Source organism: Gossypium arboreum, chromosome 5, assembly GCF_025698485.1.
Source record: "Gossypium arboreum isolate Shixiya-1 chromosome 5, ASM2569848v2, whole genome shotgun sequence".
NCBI lineage: Eukaryota > Viridiplantae > Streptophyta > Magnoliopsida > Malvales > Malvaceae > Gossypium > Gossypium arboreum.
In genome coordinates, this window is record NC_069074.1 from 12,178,040 (window position 1) to 12,195,486 (window position 17,447).

At 32.9% G+C, this 17,447-nt stretch overlaps 2 protein-coding genes and 1 long non-coding RNA gene across 3 annotated transcripts; all 3 read right to left on the minus strand.

Moving 5' to 3' along the window:
* Positions 1 to 1,640: 1,640 nt before the first annotated feature.
* On the minus strand, positions 1,641 to 6,437 carry LOC108451759 (uncharacterized). The gene is made up of 7 exons (XR_008283305.1): positions 6,147 to 6,437; positions 5,968 to 6,064; positions 4,902 to 5,016; positions 4,738 to 4,819; positions 3,737 to 3,807; positions 3,270 to 3,326; positions 1,641 to 1,849 (listed from the first exon to the last, which is right to left on the minus strand). It is a non-coding gene; the product is annotated as an uncharacterized LOC108451759 (long non-coding RNA).
* Positions 6,438 to 7,555: 1,118 nt separating this feature from the next.
* On the minus strand, positions 7,556 to 12,490 carry LOC108489901 (endoplasmic reticulum oxidoreductin-1-like). Its single transcript, XM_017794626.2, has 10 exons — positions 11,907 to 12,490; positions 11,317 to 11,448; positions 10,523 to 10,781; positions 10,158 to 10,268; positions 9,334 to 9,452; positions 9,138 to 9,242; positions 8,830 to 9,032; positions 8,361 to 8,484; positions 7,903 to 8,082; positions 7,556 to 7,808 (listed from the first exon to the last, which is right to left on the minus strand). Exons 1-9 carry the CDS (start codon positions 12,072 to 12,074, stop codon positions 7,903 to 7,905), a joined length of 1,401 nt encoding a protein of 466 aa, XP_017650115.1. The 5' UTR covers positions 12,075 to 12,490; the 3' UTR covers positions 7,556 to 7,808.
* A 2,924-nt stretch (positions 12,491 to 15,414) lies between these two features.
* On the minus strand, positions 15,415 to 16,233 carry LOC108450936 (glutaredoxin-C9-like). The gene has a single exon (XM_017748700.2). The coding sequence runs from the start codon at positions 15,996 to 15,998 to the stop codon at positions 15,591 to 15,593; it is 408 nt and encodes a 135-aa protein (XP_017604189.1). The 5' UTR covers positions 15,999 to 16,233; the 3' UTR covers positions 15,415 to 15,590.
* Between the last annotated feature and the right edge of the window lie 1,214 nt (positions 16,234 to 17,447).

Here is a 17,447-nt window from a genome sequence, read left to right on the forward strand (position 1 = left end):
CGATTTTGCTTTCCCTGTCCTTGTATGCTTTGTTGTATAGATACATTGCTTGACATTACAACATTCAAAGGGAGGAATCTGAAGGACGGGGAACATTAAACAAGGTTTCATTTGGGAAACGAATAGCCGATATTATGTTACAGTTCCCTTGTTATACACTTGATATTAAAATGATTATTTTCATTTCTCGAGGTTTTGTTTTCTTATTGTTTCCTTTGAAAACCGATTTGCCTGGAATGCTACAACTTTTGTTCTTCGTCTTATTTATCAGTCCAAAAAAAGGCAGATTAATCCCCTGGAAGGAGTATTAAACTTTAACAAGAACTGAATTTTAAAACTTGAAATTCAAAGGAAAAGTCGAATGCTAAGAAATTTCACTCCAAAATGAATTATTTTGGTATCAATATAATGGAGATTTCATGTTGTCTCCACGACAATTTTTATAGTTGGCAATTACATATTTCGGCCTACAATGATCTTTAAGCTCCAAGGAAGTTTCAAAAATGTCAAACTCGATGGAAATGGAGAAACTAAATTAAAACAGATAAAAGGGTTCTGAAATTAATGATTATAATCAGGATTTGGGTTAATTACACCATCTATACTGTTAATTACACCATCTATACTCGCACTTTCTTGGTTTCATATATCCAATGGAATTTGTCATTCATGGTTTTGGTAGGGTCTCCATCTTGCTCTCAATTCAAAGCAGCAGCAGTAGCTGGTAATTTTTATTGGTGTCCTTGTTTCCCAAGCTGGAAGATCCATAATTCTGGTCTAGATTTTTTCCTGACAGCATTTCGTAAGATTTTGTTCCATCGGCATCAAGTTACTGGATGATATTTTTACAATGTCAATCCCGTTAGCATCGTGTTAAAGCTGCCATTTGGCATGTTGAAAAGTTTTGATTGCGATGGATGTAAAAAAGGAGATGCTAATCTTGGGGACATGTTAGAAACTTGTCTTGTTTGAGATGAGGAGATATTAAACTATTGTCTTTGATACTCATATCGTAGCCATTTCTGGAAGGGAAGAGTTTCCATGTAGCAGCTAATAATAAGTTTTTACATGCATCAACAGCATGCATTGGTATGGCTTGTTAGATTTTTACCATATGCTAAGAAATCAGAAGTGAACCATCTCAAGTAGAGGTGGCAAACTTAGGCTTAGTTTGGATGGGCGGTGTGTTTACCTCCGGTGAGGTTAAAAACAGCGGTGGCAATGAGATTAGTTACTGTAGCGGTGAGATTGGATACTGTAGCGATGAGATTAGAAACAGCGGTGGAGTGTGTGTTTGGATTCAAACGCAGCTGTAGCGGTGAGGTGAAAATGAAAAATGACTATTAAGGACATCATATTAGAATTGATATATAATAGAAATTTTAAATTATTTTACGTATATAAAATTATTAAAATATGTGAATTTATAAATTTATTTAATAAAATATTAAAATGTATCTTTTAATATTTTATTATAAATATTTTAATGAATTATATAATCAATTTAAATTATTTATTAGATAAAATGATAATAATTTTAATTTTTATAGTTAAATATTCTTTTATAACAATGATAAATATTATTTTCATAAATAGTAACATTATACTTGGATCAAATTTTGAAGTATCTAAGCGAATGATTTTCAATAAAAAAATATATATATTAACATAAGACATAACAAGTTTCATTATTACTAGAAATTAGGTTTTGATATAAATTTGTTTTTACAAATATTGATTCATTAAACTATTTGCAATGGTTTCCCTTAACATTGCAATTTCAAGGTCACTTTTACTGTTAGAAGAACTCGATTCACCTCTATCAAAATTGCAGCTCAAAATGATGTACCTACAACAGAAAAGTAACTCAAGCATTAAGATTACCAATCATATTTAAATTTATTTACGTTATGAACCGAAAAGGCTAACATGTTTAATTGAATTGTGGATGGCAATGAATTATATGTTAAGAGTTTATAGAGAATGATAAATGACAATTGTATTTTGGAGAAGCAAGGGTAAATGATATGAGTATGAATCTAGTAATGGCTAAGTGTGATAGCCGAATGTGCTATGAATTAATATAAGTGAACGGTAACTTAAATATATTGTATCATGTAATGACCGAATGCATTATGAAATTGGATATTAGTCAATGCTATAAAGTGAATGAAATTACTATATGTGATATTCAGGCTAAGAGCCTAGCAGGCTAGTTGCCGTTGAAATGAATTCAGGTTAAATCTAGCAGGCTAAGTGCCGTTGAATTATTCCGAGCATGATATTAATGATATACCTACAAGGTAGTGATATACCTAAAGGTATGAAAACAATAGGAATGCAAACAACCTAGCATGCTCAATAATAATCTCAGTGGAGATATACCACATAATAGTAGTACAGATATTTAGTTTATAGAATGCAACCCAAACACATTTTTGTCAACCAAAAGGATGCATAATTGGAAGCATTTTGCCAGAAAACCCATAATATGAATAGAGTTCAAATTATATAAACTATTAAGAAAATTAAAGGAACAACTTTTTTATGGTTCAGCTATAACACAGACACACACACCAGTAGACGCACAAGTGAAGCATAAAAAATGCAGCCACTCAAAAATAAAAGAAGGCTAGGAACATAACTTCACTATGGAAAGATAAAACAAAATTGATGGCTCATCTAACATTAGTCTCATCAAAGTTGAACACTGCATAGTGCTGTGTCCCACAAAATTTACTGCAAAAGATCAAGAAAACGTATAAAGAAGCCAAATCTATGTGAAATTAAAAACATTTCACCAACCTGCTGCATCTCTACTTTCAGCATGGCAACTGGAATTCTTCTAACTTCCCTACATTTTTTACCCAAAATATCTAAAAAGCATCAACTAGGATCACAATGACTAACCATGTTGGTATTACCAGAAAGCATGTATGGTTAAGTCAGTTTCTTAATCAGTCACACAATTTAACACTCAATACAAAGTGATCCCATTTCATCAGAAGAAACCTAAAAGATTAACATTAAACCACTAATAAACCCAATCGTTGGTCTTCAGCGTAGCCTACAAGTTCTAATCACTTGTTGCAACACATATTTAACTCAAGCTTGGAGTAGTTTCCTTCTTTATCAGAAGCTTAATGAGATACAACATAAAACCATCAAGATTATTAATATTACTGAGAATCAATAGTGAAATTAGTGATACAAAAACTAATGATACAATTGGAATCAGAATCATAGAGTTGTGGAAGTAAATTTCTTACCTGCACTAATGAAGAAATTGAAAGAAGAGATTTCTCACCAACTTTCTTATGTTGAGCCTTTAAAGAGAGAAAGAGTTAAATAAGAACAACAGTTACATCTAACAAACGATATAATAAAAAGAATCTGAACATTTCATAAGATATAATTGATGGACTTGTACTTCCACTAATCTTTGAAATTCAACTGTTCCTATTCCTACTGAATGCTAATAGCAAGCACACCGATCTTATACAGGCTCTGCTTAGTAACTTTTTCTAACACTGTACGTCAATCAGCACAAACAATTTTTATCTTAGCAATCCCTCTAATTTCCACAACTAATGCAGCAGATCTCTATGTCCTTGACACCTCTAAATTATCTGATAATGGTTAGAAACGAACATAATCTATTTGTTCCTGCATGTCAGGAGTGTCCCCACTAAATATAATTTCTATTGTCTTATACAAGGAGAATTTGTGAGCTTACAGAAATAGTTGACGAATTTTGTAATCCCGTCCCTCTTTCAGACCCCTCCTGTTTACTTTGACTTATCTAACCTAGTATAGAAAACAAATCTAAATCAACCTTAAATTCAACAGGTAAAACCAAAACTCAATTGAGAATACAACTCCAAAAGGACAAAAGAGTCATGCACTAGACACCAAACTTGATTTAGTGAAGAATAGGGATTCAATAGGAGAAAATGGTCTAAGCCTCACAAACTTTATGATAATTAAAGCAGAAAAAACAAAGAATAAATGGCAGCAATACTTAGTAAAAGAGTTCAAAATTTCACAAGAGGGTTTATCTGCATGCTGAATGTGATATGTCTAACAAACTATATATGCTGACTCAATCCTTCAATGTTGACTTATTTATAGCTAAATGAACACTTGACAGGCATATGAACCTGTTTGTGGAGTTCTTAAACCCCATTTTAACTATATGGGTGAAAAAACACCTCCTATTCGAAAGTTGAAGGTTAATAAAATGCTAGAAGTACCTGGAACAAGAGCATAGTAATTGCGAAATTAACTTTGGCCACCTCAGTGAGAAAGTTAACGCAAAAACAAAACTAATGTTCAAAACTTATCAACATGAGAAGGAATAACAGTAATATGGGGATGTGAATGGTACCACCCAATAACTCGTGTTGTTCTGCCTCGATGCAGTCATTCTGTATCTTGAAGTTAATTTCACAACAAAGCTAAGAATCTTGAACATGTCACTAAATCAGAACACATGAAAGATATTTCTAGTAAAAGTTATACTAGCTCTACGTTTTTATGCCGATGACATTTGGTGTAAGTTGCAGAAATTAACAAATTCAAGTTAGCTCTAAAAATGGCTTTTGGTGAAAGCAGCTAAGCAGAAAAAATTATCATTTCAAATTAAACACAGTGCAAGCACATTTATAAAAACTAAAGCTTTAGATAATAAGGCAATTGCTAACGAACACAAAAAACTAGTCTCTTCTAGACACTTACCATGATTTACAAGATTTAAATCATCACTAGGAATCACTGGAAAGGCCAACACTAGTGACCAGAGAACTAATTTTCTTTTATACTGTAATGAACACAAAATCAAATGTCAATTCATTAACAACAAAGAAAAAATGCACAAAGTTTTAAAGATATATCAGCTTGACCTGATGCAGCTGCCAACTGTTCAGGATTTGTCTCAACTCGGTCCTTCTGCCGATCAGATCGTGATTGTGGTGATGCTCCCCATATCAATGCAGTGACATTTCCATCTTTTGAGTACTGGAATTTGCAAGAGGTGAACAAAGGAACATAAACTGAATCATAAAATCCAGAAAATAGAATGACAAAAGTGCAAGACAAACCAATCATATTACAGAGCAATACTCTTTGTCATATGAAACCAATGTTTAAAAAGATCAGATTTATCATCAGTTAAGTTACGTATAAAGAGATTCAAGTTCCTAGGACCGTGTTTCAGTAAAAATGGCTTATTGAATGCAACAATCCACAAAGTCAAAATGAACCAAAGGTAGATACACTTCCAACATTGTTTTTTAGAAATACATAACAAGAACTACATCTGCTAATATATAAAATTAATGCAATAAAGGGATTTTCCACATCAAAATCAGGAAAGAGTAAGGTGTGAATTTCTTCAGTTTATTTGCATTATCCAAACTAAACAAGAAATTGGTAAAATTCAGTCCCTTAAACAAAAAAAAATTAAGATATATAATCTATTGCTTACTATAAGCACAAACATTCAGAAGAAAAATTCAAAGACTAAAGTACTTCCCAAGGATCCAATTAACCTCAAATAAGCAGAAAGTTACACCAATTGTTGGATCAACAAAGAAATGAAGAAAACCCAAAGTTTGAAACAAAAGAAATAGCAGAAAAAAAACTATGAACAAAAATCATATTGCAAATGGAGAAATCAATTAAAAAAAGAAAGGAAAAGAAAACAAGAACTAACCGATGCCATGGTCAAAGAATGATGATAAAGTTGGGTCAATGAATGAAGTCTGTCTTAAGAATGGAAAAAATGAGGGATTTTTATTAAAGGCATAAGCCATAGGGGGGAAAGCAGATTGGGAGACAAGGGAGGTTTGGGGATAGTGACAGGGCGTGGGAGAGAAAAATGCACAAATACACCCAGAAATGAAAAGAAATGGCACACAGAAAGCATCAAGAAGACTCTAAAGGGATAAATTTGAGCTTAACACTTACAATCACAGGCTTATCAGTCTTCGATTGAGGAGGAGTTGACACAGCTTGCAGCAGAGGTATTTCTTTCCCCGTTATCAGCAGAATTTGGCCGCCAAATCTGAAAAAAAAAACAGATTGATAAAGAAACTTTAAAGATAAAATGGTAAAATAATAAATGGAAGTTCAACCATTGAGCTTACTGCTGCTGAAAGCTCCAGTTAATTTTTGAAATAGCAGTGTGGTGAAAATTGATTTTGGTTGCATTGAAACACTCAACCAAACAGCTTCCCAGTGAGGTTGGGAGTCCAACTGCACCTCACTGGCTTTAAACGGTGAACCAAAGGAAGCCTTAATCATAAAGTTAAAAATCAGAGAAAACACACTCTAAATTGTTTGAAGTTGAAGAACATTGAACAGCTCGCACCGATAGTGCAATCTGCAAGAAAACAAATCAGTTTCAGGATCTGTTACTTGAGTGAACAAGTGACATGTATGATTTTCAAACACTGATTTCACAGAAGAAAATGTCTGACCTAAACCAGCTTTGTCATATGCTTTCTAATCATAACGGCCAAAACCAAATTTATGAAATTCACTTATGGAGAGCATTCAATTTCATATATAGTTAATTTCTTGCTAACACAATCCATTTCTTTAAATTTCTCAGGAGTTCATATAACAAATGCACTTTGATACTGGTCGTTGAAATACAGAAACATCTTGCAATCATAAATTTTGAGAAAACAGAGACAAGGAGATGTTTGGATTGATGTAATAAAACATGGTTTATAAATTTGGAACATTGCAAAAAAAGTTGACCAAATTTCTTCTCCAAACACTCCATCTCATATTCTCACATATTACAATGCTAAAAACTTATTGAACAAAGCATTGATTTCCTTTTTCTTCTCCATAACCATGCTTCTGATCATTATCTTTCAAGCGTTTCTTAAGCGTTTCTTAAGTTCCTCCATGCACAGATAGTTGGTGTCACGCAGAAACAAGGAAGGTTCATGCAGAAAAGTTGACATCCTTTTTAAGCAAGAAATAGAAAACCGTAGACAAGACGACCGGGACAAGAAGGAAGACTTTCTTTGAAGGAATGGAAACACCTTTGTTTTCACTCCCTTCTTCAAGAATGGTCTCTAGCCGTGGACAAGATGATGATCTTCTTGGAGTAATAAGAGGGGAAGTAGCTACTTCGCACCAGTGTCGCTTGTATCCCACCTCCTTCATTATTAACTTCAAAAGCTGATCCAAGATTGGGTTTTTCTTTCACTTGATGAAAATGAAGTTGCTTCAGCTCGGCTTTTCTTTTGACGATGACATTTGATGGTTTCAGGAGATTGTTATATAGACGCATTCCACTGACTTAAAATAGAAGAAAGATCGGGAGGGGGAAAAAAGACGAATTTGGCTGGCAATTTGGACCAAAACAAGACAATTATTTAAAGATAGGAATTTAGGTGTGTTTTCTAATTTTATTTCCAGTTTTTGTTGTATTAACCACCCCTGAAAAGGTCAAAAGATAAATTATCTGACATTCGAAACCAACATCTACAACATTTTCAGTCCATCTCAAGATTGTAACTTCTTTCAGTACCAAAAATTTGGTTCTAGAAGAAAGGGTTCATTTCATATGTAAACTATTGTTCATATACCATATAATCTGTTATACAGATTCTGACTCGGGATAATTTTAATTTCTCTGTTACCTTTTTATAGTTCTTGTTTTACATGAGATTTCAAAATATGCAACTATAGCAAAACTGCTGGTTCTACACTTGCCATGCTTATATTTCTTCAAAACCCTAATCTAGCTTTTGGAAGAACGATGCAGTTCTTTGGAGTTGGATCATCACCTGCAAGCAACAGAATGCGTGTGGTAAGGCAAAACCAAAAGTCGAACATGTATGTTCATGTACGAAACAAGCCAGGATGTCAATAACATCTTACCTATGTCTTAACGATCGACGCCCATGCCTGTTGCACCAGGCTGTTCAACCTAGTAGAAGTTACTGTTCCTTCATTGAGTTTTTCAGCTGCTGCTCCCATTTCATGGACAAATTTTATAGACTCGGATAGTCGATTGAGTAGATTAATCAGGGCAATCACTTCGTTCCGTTGCAACTCCAACTATGGGTCAATGAACCAAACTTTAGTCCAAATGAAAAGTTGTACACCCATGCAAAGAGAACACATAAACTAGTTGCCAACGGCAACCTAGATAAATCTCACGATACAAAAATACAATCAAAAGATGAATAATTAGCAACACCCTATTAACTGCAACAGAGAATGAAGACATTATACAAGACATCATCTTGTAGACAGGAATTCATAATTTTAATGGCTTCAAAAGTTCCATAAGCAAAATTCTAGCTCGTAGAGTTGGAAAAGTAGGAACTCCTTACTGTCTGATGCGAGTGATCTTCACCATTAACAGAGAAAAGTATCTTCAATGCAGTTCCAAGACCAAGAACCTGAAGCTTTCCCCAAAGTCGACATTTCTCACACCCTACACAGTCCATCAACGCACTGCAAACCAAATGCAATTATTACATCATAGCTACACAAATTAAATCAGTGGCACAGATATCAAACGTCAGAAATCAAAGAGAAAGATGAAACAGTACATTAAAGTTCTTCTGCAAGTGAGGGTTACTAAGAACCTAATGAAAGTTAAAATATACAATTTCAGATTTCATTTCCTCTTGAGAATGTCGAAGTTTTCAATGAATTCAGCCATCTTAATGTGTTGACGCAAGTACGATTTAAGTAAATATGGTTTCTCATTTTATATGTTCCAACTTCCAATGCATAATATAGAAATAAGAAATTGTCGCTTTTTAAATGCATTGCCAACAAGGAAGTTAGAGAAACCTGATATTTTTGAACTGAGCTTGTATTTTCTGCTTCAGTTCAGGTCCTCTTTGTCCTTTCCATAATTTAGCTTCATCAAATGGAAGTGGGCATGCAGCTTGCAATTTTGGATTATAAAGTAGCTGTCTCATTAGGGAATGTGTTTTCAGGTCCTCGGTTGGATTACCGGTATCGTATTCAGCTTGTTCCAAGTAATCAGCTGCCTGCAATGCATCAAGCAACCTCTAGTAAAATAACTGACTCCAGAAATAATAAATACTTGACTAGTAAAAATAGATTTATTAAGTACTTGGACTCATGCTACTCACCTTTGTCACAGCTCGGAGCACAAAGAGGAATGTGAAGTATAAGTTCTGCACACGATTTGGATATCTTAAAACCCGATTATACATTAAGTCAAGATTATGGCCCCACTGAAATAAGAAAATAAAAACAAATAAGTTAAATATCCATAGAACTATGATGCACCTACGAATAAAGATACACAAAATTAAGAATTTATACCAAGTTTGTGGCTTCATCAAGTAGATAATCAGAAGCTATATGGATCGAAATAGATGAGTGAAGTCCAGAAATCAATTTGTAAAGTATTTTTTCCTCTTGGCACAATTCTTCAGCTGGATCTGCATAGCAGAGAAAAATTTTAAAAGTAACTTCTGTGGAGGGAATAAAAAAAAGTGACTCATCAGTATATTCCTATCTTCCAGTAAGGACAATTGTAACAAAGTGGACATGAAAGAACATAAATCATGCCAATCGTGGTAATTAATAAATTCTTCAAATAGCAAAAGAATCCAATACATGAACATTTGCGAGCTTGTTTGTGTATGTCAGAGAGAGATGGTAATTTCAGACATGATATGATTACACAACACTAATGTGACAACACGAATACAATCATGGTTGTGGCAAATTTATAAGACAAGTGGTAAAAATATATAAAATTTTATATAATTTTATAATACATTAAACATGATTATAATGTGTAAAAACACACAAACATGACAATCTGAATACATAAATGCCAGATCTAGAGAATCGGGAAGATGGAATCAAAAGCCAGAAACACCAGTATTATGAGACAAGCCTGGTCGCAAATATATTAACACTAATAAAGACTATGTATCAGGTTCTGATCAGGAGATCAAAACTCACAGCAAGCTCCTTAAGCCAATCAAGTACAGAATTAATAAAAGGAAATACAATATTAGTTATTACTCAAAAATCAAATTTTTAAGGAGTAAGGGCCTAACGCCTCTAAATGTACAAAAAATGCTTAGGTGACCTGCATTCACTCACGCTTTACAGAATAACAAGTGAGAACTCACATTTGGGACAGTTCTCCGAGTACACAGCATCCCATATTCTTCTGGCTGATGGACCAGTGTAGCCAGTGTAGCGCTCCGGGTTCAGTTGAAGGTTCACATATGTCATCTCAGCTGCAAAATTGAAATTGTTTAATAATGGGCAAGTTCAATTTTTTGGAATATATTAAAACACCACCATTCTCACTGCAAGTCTTTTTGTAACTAGCATTGCCAAGAGAGCAACACTGAATCTTAACTCATTGCAAAACATCAATTTAACTATTAATCTCAAGGACACAAACATGGAGCTTGAGAGCATCCAATACATAAAAACTGGCAAAAAAACTTAAATTAGTCTGAACTGTCAAGAACAGATTCGGACTCACAATTATCAGTCTCATCATCATATGTCCAGGGGTTATCTGTTTCTGTCCACCCTCTAAAAGCTTTACTATCTAGTGTGCGGTCAACAGCAGCCTGCGGCTTTCCTTCTTGGCACTTAAGGTCATCTGATGGAAGGCCATGATGGTAGGGCTTCTTAAATAATTCAGGGAATTCATTTTCTGGACATTCACAAACACTACAATCCCGCAAACGGCACATACCATCATCGGGCCAAAATGGACAGTTACACCACAATTTAACCTGCCCAAGGCAATAGAAAAAACTAGGATTCAAAAAAAAAAAAAAAATCAGGTAAGGGATCTATATAGAGCATGATTTTCAAATGGGAGCAATCTGTTCTTATTCCTTAATTCATTCCATGTTTGCATCATAATAATTAGACTTCTCAACAACTTAAACTAGTGTGCATTTTTCATTTTATAAACATGTTAGATTTCAAAACTTGCACAAGTCCTATGATCACTTCCTTTGCACTCTACAAGTACGGCAAGTATGAATATTGCATTGAAAATAATATCAGACAAATGAAAATGGAAGCTCAAACTACATAGACAGAATACTATAATTACTGAACAGAATTTTATAACTGCGGAACACGCCATTTACCACACCATTTATCTGATAATTTCTTGTAATTAACTGCAATATATAAACATTTCTATTGGAAAGCTTTCAGGTCCCAGCATCAACATTGTGAACATTATCTCTAAAATAACAAACTAAAATATTCACATAATATTTCAATCATAGAATGGGTATTGGGCATTAATCTAACCTTGAAATACCGAAAAAATGGGGTTTTAACAAGATCCTGAAGTAATGGATGTAATACTTCCTCGTTAAGATGGTCAACAGTCTCATAATCACAACAACAATCCTCTACAATCCCACTATACCTGTGTTTGTCCTGCACAAATTCAAGAAGAGTCATTGCCATACCAAAAAAAAAAAAAAAAATCAACTATCTCATCATTCAACCTAAACAGAAAAGAGGGGTTCAACAAAGGCAACAACTTTTCAAGAAATTCATGTAAAAGCAACTAAGATATTCGTAAGCCAGAAGTTAGGTTCACTAGAAATACATAAAAGTGAAACAGAGTACTTGAATTTGTATCAATTAGACACATAAATGTGAAAGAGACTACATTTTTAGTACCCAATGAATTCATCTAAACACTACTAAAAGCTTACAAACAGAAGGATAAGATCACAAGAATACGGGAATGAGTAGTTGAATTTGGCGCCAATTTAATAAAAATCAAAGTGAAAAGTGAAATAACATAAAATTCTTTTTTCATTTCATTCCAACCACGTCTTCCAATTTAACAAATTGGAAAGAAGAAAAAGAGGGGAGAAAAGAGAAACCTGAGGACAATGACAAGACTTGCTAAACTGTCCAGATTTAAAAGGGATCTTTGGTGTACTTCTTGAAGCCAAAGCGATAGCAAGGAGAATCGTAGTGAAAGCTCCGATCACCCATCTCCACTTCATTTTATCCCCCTTCTTGATCTTCTTTACTTCTGATTCCACCATCTACCACCTTTTCGACAAAGTAAAAGAAAAAGGATCCAGAGCACCAAAACTCCGAAACCCTTGTTTTGTGTCCTGCAATTCAATAGAAAACAAGAAAAAATGGTAACGATACTAATTCTGTTAGAATATAGTCGTGATGAAGGTGATGGAATTTCGTGCTTTGGGTTGTGTTTTTTGCAAGAGTAGGTTTTGGGGTTAGAAGACGGTGAAAATCTGGGATTTGAAGGGGATCAAAGAGAAGAGAGAGATGATCTAAGAAATCTCTTGGTGTTTTGGTCTCTGGTTTTATTTCTTTGTAGTCTGTACCGTTTCAAACCATGGGAACACGGAGAAAATGGAAGGGGGCGATATGGTGCTTGAGGGTGCACCCAATTTAATGTAGTACCTCAGAAATAAAAACAGGAACAAGAACCTTTGTGTGTAAGAAACAGATATAACATATTCGGATTTTCATAAATATTCATTTTTTTCTAATTTTAAATTTATAATTATTTTTCGTAGATGTGGTATTAATTTAAAAACACATTCATTATTCATACAACGAAATATATAAAAATCATTTTTATTTAATTATAATATATATTTTAATATTTTATTTTATTAAAACTATTTATAAAATTTTATAAATTTAATAATATCGATATTAAATATATTTTATATTATTTATTTATAATATAATTATTTTTAATTTGTAAAATTTCAATAACTTATTTTTTAAATTAATTATTTATCCAAATAAAAAAACAATTACAAATCTTAACATTTTGAGTTAATGAATTCTAAGGATATTTTTACTATACTTAAATTATTGTGATTTATATATAAATAACAAACTTAGATGCCTAAAATGAAAATTTAATAAAGTTAAATGATTAAAATAATAAAATAGATGTCAATAAGAGTGCCCAATTTACAATTTTTTTTATTTTAGATGCCTAAATTGAAAACTTACCAAAATTGAAAGATTAAATTTTTTTTTTTAGATTTTAAAAATTTTTAATAGCTTTCATAATCTTTAGATTTTTAAAATATATCTTCAAATTTCTAGGATTTTTAACAAAATGTAAAAAAATTCTATTCATTAGAATTTGAAATGAATTTTAAAGGAACAAAGATAAAATTAACAAAAATTGTAAATGATTCCGCCACTTTTTACAATTAACATGTCATCAACTAATAGCAAAACTACATGGATGTTAGCGAAAGGATCAAATTATTAAATAAATAAATAATAACCTAATTTCTCAAAATTAAAATAAGGGACTAAATTTTAAATTGTTAAATAATATGTAGAGGTGAGTATTCAATCGAGTCGAATCGAATCAAAAAAATTTTAGTTGATTCGAGTCGAGTTAACGAATCTTATTATTTGTACTCAATGTTACGTTTGCATGAATCGATTATTTAACTGGGTAGACGAAGTACAAGATTATTTAACTACATAAACAATATAATGGTTTTATTTTTTAACTTAATGGGTAAACATTTAAAAAAACGAAGTAGTTTTAACTTTTAACTTTAGAAAAGGTAAATATTTATCAAAACGACATAGTTTTGTCTTTTCTTATTTAGATTTTCGGATAACTCGAATTGAGTAATTCATATTTGAGTTAAATCGAAAATTTTGATTTTTTTTATTTGAGCTAATCCGAATAACTCGATTAACTTGAATAACTCAAACTATTTAATTAAAAATTTTAATTTTTTTATCAAAATTTTTAAATCAAACCGAATTTTACTCATCATTAATAATAAGAGACTTGACTGGGCTGATATTTAAGGGGAAAAAACCTTCAAAATATTGTTAGTTTAAAAGTTGGGCCTATTAATGGATTGCTTTTAGAAGATTCAAGTGAACAGGACCCGGGTTTTGAACCAGTAACACTCGCCTGACTCTATCATATTATAATTTATCTTTTAAAAAAATTATCTAAATTATTTGTTATTTGGCATAATTAGATTTGTTAGGGTTCTAATCATCTATGTAGGTTAAAATAAGGTTCTTATTTTTCGCATATTTTTGTTTTTGATCGAATATTTTCGCATACTTTGGTTGGCTCTCAAATAGAAAAAAACAAAAGTACGAAGGAAAACAAAATTATAGCATCAATGTACCGTTGGATATAACAATCACTGTCAGACAAAGTTTGACAAGCAGTCAATGTGGAGAAATTAATTAACAAAATTAAAACAAAAATTCCAAACAGAATTGGGGGGCGTCATTCATCATGATTCTGTTCTGTCTCAGGAAATGAGAAAATCATGGTCTGCTTGTATTTTTCCCTTATTATATACAATCATGGTCAAATATGTGTCATAAATCCCCGGAAGAATATTAGAAAATGATTGGTAAATCGACAGTGTAATCATTAATTTACTGCCACGAATTTCACCGCTTTTATTTTCTTCATCACTACAGACTACGTAGTTGAGACAGTGAAAGCTTTCACATTTGGAAAATAATTATTATGACCATCTAATTTTCTTCTTCATATCCGCTCGCTGCATGCCATTTATATAATTTGTATTTCAATTCACGCTAATTTTTCTCTGTAACCATCTTTGCAACTTCAAAAATCAGTGCTATTTTACATTACAAATTGCTTTAATTAGAGGGAAACTTGTGTAAGTAAGGAGTGCGCTGCAAAAGTAAGCAAGAAAGAAGCGCTGCAAAAGTAAGCAAGAAAGAAATCACATAGTACTCCTTTTATTTCACGCCATCTGACTATCACTGACAACCTAGATAGCCGATTGAGAGGTTTTTTTCCTTTTTTTCTTGAAGAATTAATAACAACAGTCCATCATTTTCCTGGGGAAATTTCGCTTGTCAACCCAGGGATTCACAATTCCTCATGATATGCATGCATGCCATGCATTCCACATTAACCATTTATCCTAAGCAATATTATGATATATCATATATCCCTATTTTGTTCCCCCCACTTTCCACATGGCTTTTCTTCTTTTTCTTCTTTCTTTATGTGGCCGGCGATCACTTCATCATATATTCCGGCAAGCTTGATGGGTTTTTTTTTCTTTGTAAAATGGAAAGAAAAAAGAATAGTAGTATAAGATTATTTCTTCTTTCTTGGATGATGATGATCACATATACCAAGCTAAAGAAAATTTTGATACTAGAAGTCATAGATTTCTGTAAAGAAGAATTAAAGTTGTGAATAATAATAAGATGAGAAAATCTGTAAGTTAATGCTTAGTAAAAAAAAGCTGACAAGCACGAAATAAGCTCAGCTCACATTGGCGTCACTCCGTACTCTGCACGGTAACCCTAGCTAGCCAGTTATTGTTGAAAAAGAAAGCTTACACTATTTTAAAACCTTGTATTTTAATTAAAAAAACGAAAAAGTAAAACAGATTGCAAATCATAATTCATATATAAATCTGATAAAATATAAACGTAAAAGTTAATTCATATAATAATTAAGAGTTAGCTAGGCCTAGGTAGACCAGAATATTCCGGTAAACTGTTGTTAAACATTGGAGTGTTAAACAAGAGAATCAGAGCCAAAGTGCGCCAGCTTCTTTGAGGAGAGGGACCAATGTGCCATTGATGTGGCAAGCCATGAGGGTTTCAATGCCACCAAGGAACTTGCCACCCACAAACACGGCAGGGACAGGCTGTCGACCATCAGCGACGAGCTGGAAGAGGACGGCTTGGATATCAGGACCGGCTCCATGGTGATCAAGCTCGATGATGGTGGGACCAACGCCGAGGCCGAAGAGGAGGCGTTTAGCCACAGTGCACATGCAACAGCCACTCATGCTGAACAGAACTACTGCGTTTGTGGAAGCCAGCTGCCTCACTATCTTGTATGGATTGTCAAGCATCATCGTTGTTGCTGATGCCTCGGTTTCTATCCCTATGTTGCTTGCCATCCGAATCCCAGTTTTGTTTGTCACCTGCATCTTTGGGTTCGATCACAACAACAAAAGATAATAGCAGAACACGAATAAATATGTGAACAAACTTTTGAAGGGAAAAAAAACAAAAGAGTTTTTACAGGTTGAAGAGAGGAAGGGGATGATGAAAACCAGTAATAAATGAGAAGAGTGGTGAAAATGGAATGTGAAATGAAGAGCTTTCTTGTAGGTATATATTTTGAAGCTGAGAATAGAAAGATAAAACGAAACAGTGACAATTGACTCTGATCGCTTTTACACTGTGTACATATATATAATATAATATAGAAGTATTAAAATAAATAAATAAATAAAACGTAAAAAGGTTTGGGAAAAAATATAGATACGAAAAATAGGTATGGATAAAAAAATAAAGGCCTTTTGGAAAACAAGCCAGGTCTCGGTTAAGGTATTTTTGGCCCGGGCCCAACCTCAGACCAGCTAGAATTCACTAAATAAAAAAAAAATTGTTTTTTCTTTAACATTACTTTCTTATTGTTTTCTCCCTATTTTGTTACCATTTTACTATTATATTGTTACTATTTTGTTGTTATTGTTTGGATATTGTATAAAACTTATTTTATTGTTAATTTTGTTATTATTTGATAGACATTTGTTAATTTTGTTATTATTTTAGAGACATTTGCTTATTAAGTTGCATCTATCTTAGTGTTATTTAAGTATACATATTTTTTAAATTTTATTTTTAATTTGTTAAAAATATTTATTTTGATGTTTTTAATATTTTGATGTATTATATATGTTTTAAAATTATATAAAAGATAATATAAAAATTAATATAGGCGGATCAAGTCGAACCCAAATTTTAACATTTTTATCCGAGTCTAATTTAGACAAAATTTCTCATTTTTTGACTGTGCTGGACCTGAACGTAGCAAACGGGCTTAAAATTTAAGTTGAGCCGGTCCGGGACCATGCACACATCAAGATTAAGCCGAAGAAACACCTCTAGATTAGGCCAAAGAAATACTTTTTCTTTAGGGTAAAATGAAACATTCTACCATGCTAGGGGTGCAAAAACGTGAAAGAAAGAGAGACCTAGAGAGAGAATCAAAGATATGAAATAAAAAGAGAATATGATAAAACCTGAGAAGAGAGAGGTCGAACCTGAAACTGAGTAGGTACGCCCGGCAAAACCTGACGGGGAGGGCTTAAGCTCTGCCAAAGGTTTTTTGTTTACCTTCTAAACAGTGTACGGACAACAGTCTGTCACTCAGTAACCCTTCCTCCTCTACTCATCCAACTTTTGAGGCATGCCTTGCTTTCTTTGACGTGCAGACCCAAATAGCAAACTATATAATAAATAATATTATACTACTTGAGTTTCCACTTTCAATTGATTATTTTTTAAATGAAAAAAAAAACCTTGTTAGATATTTCAAAGTAAAACCCGCCTGCAGTCAAACAACGAAGAAGATCAAATACATTAAGTAG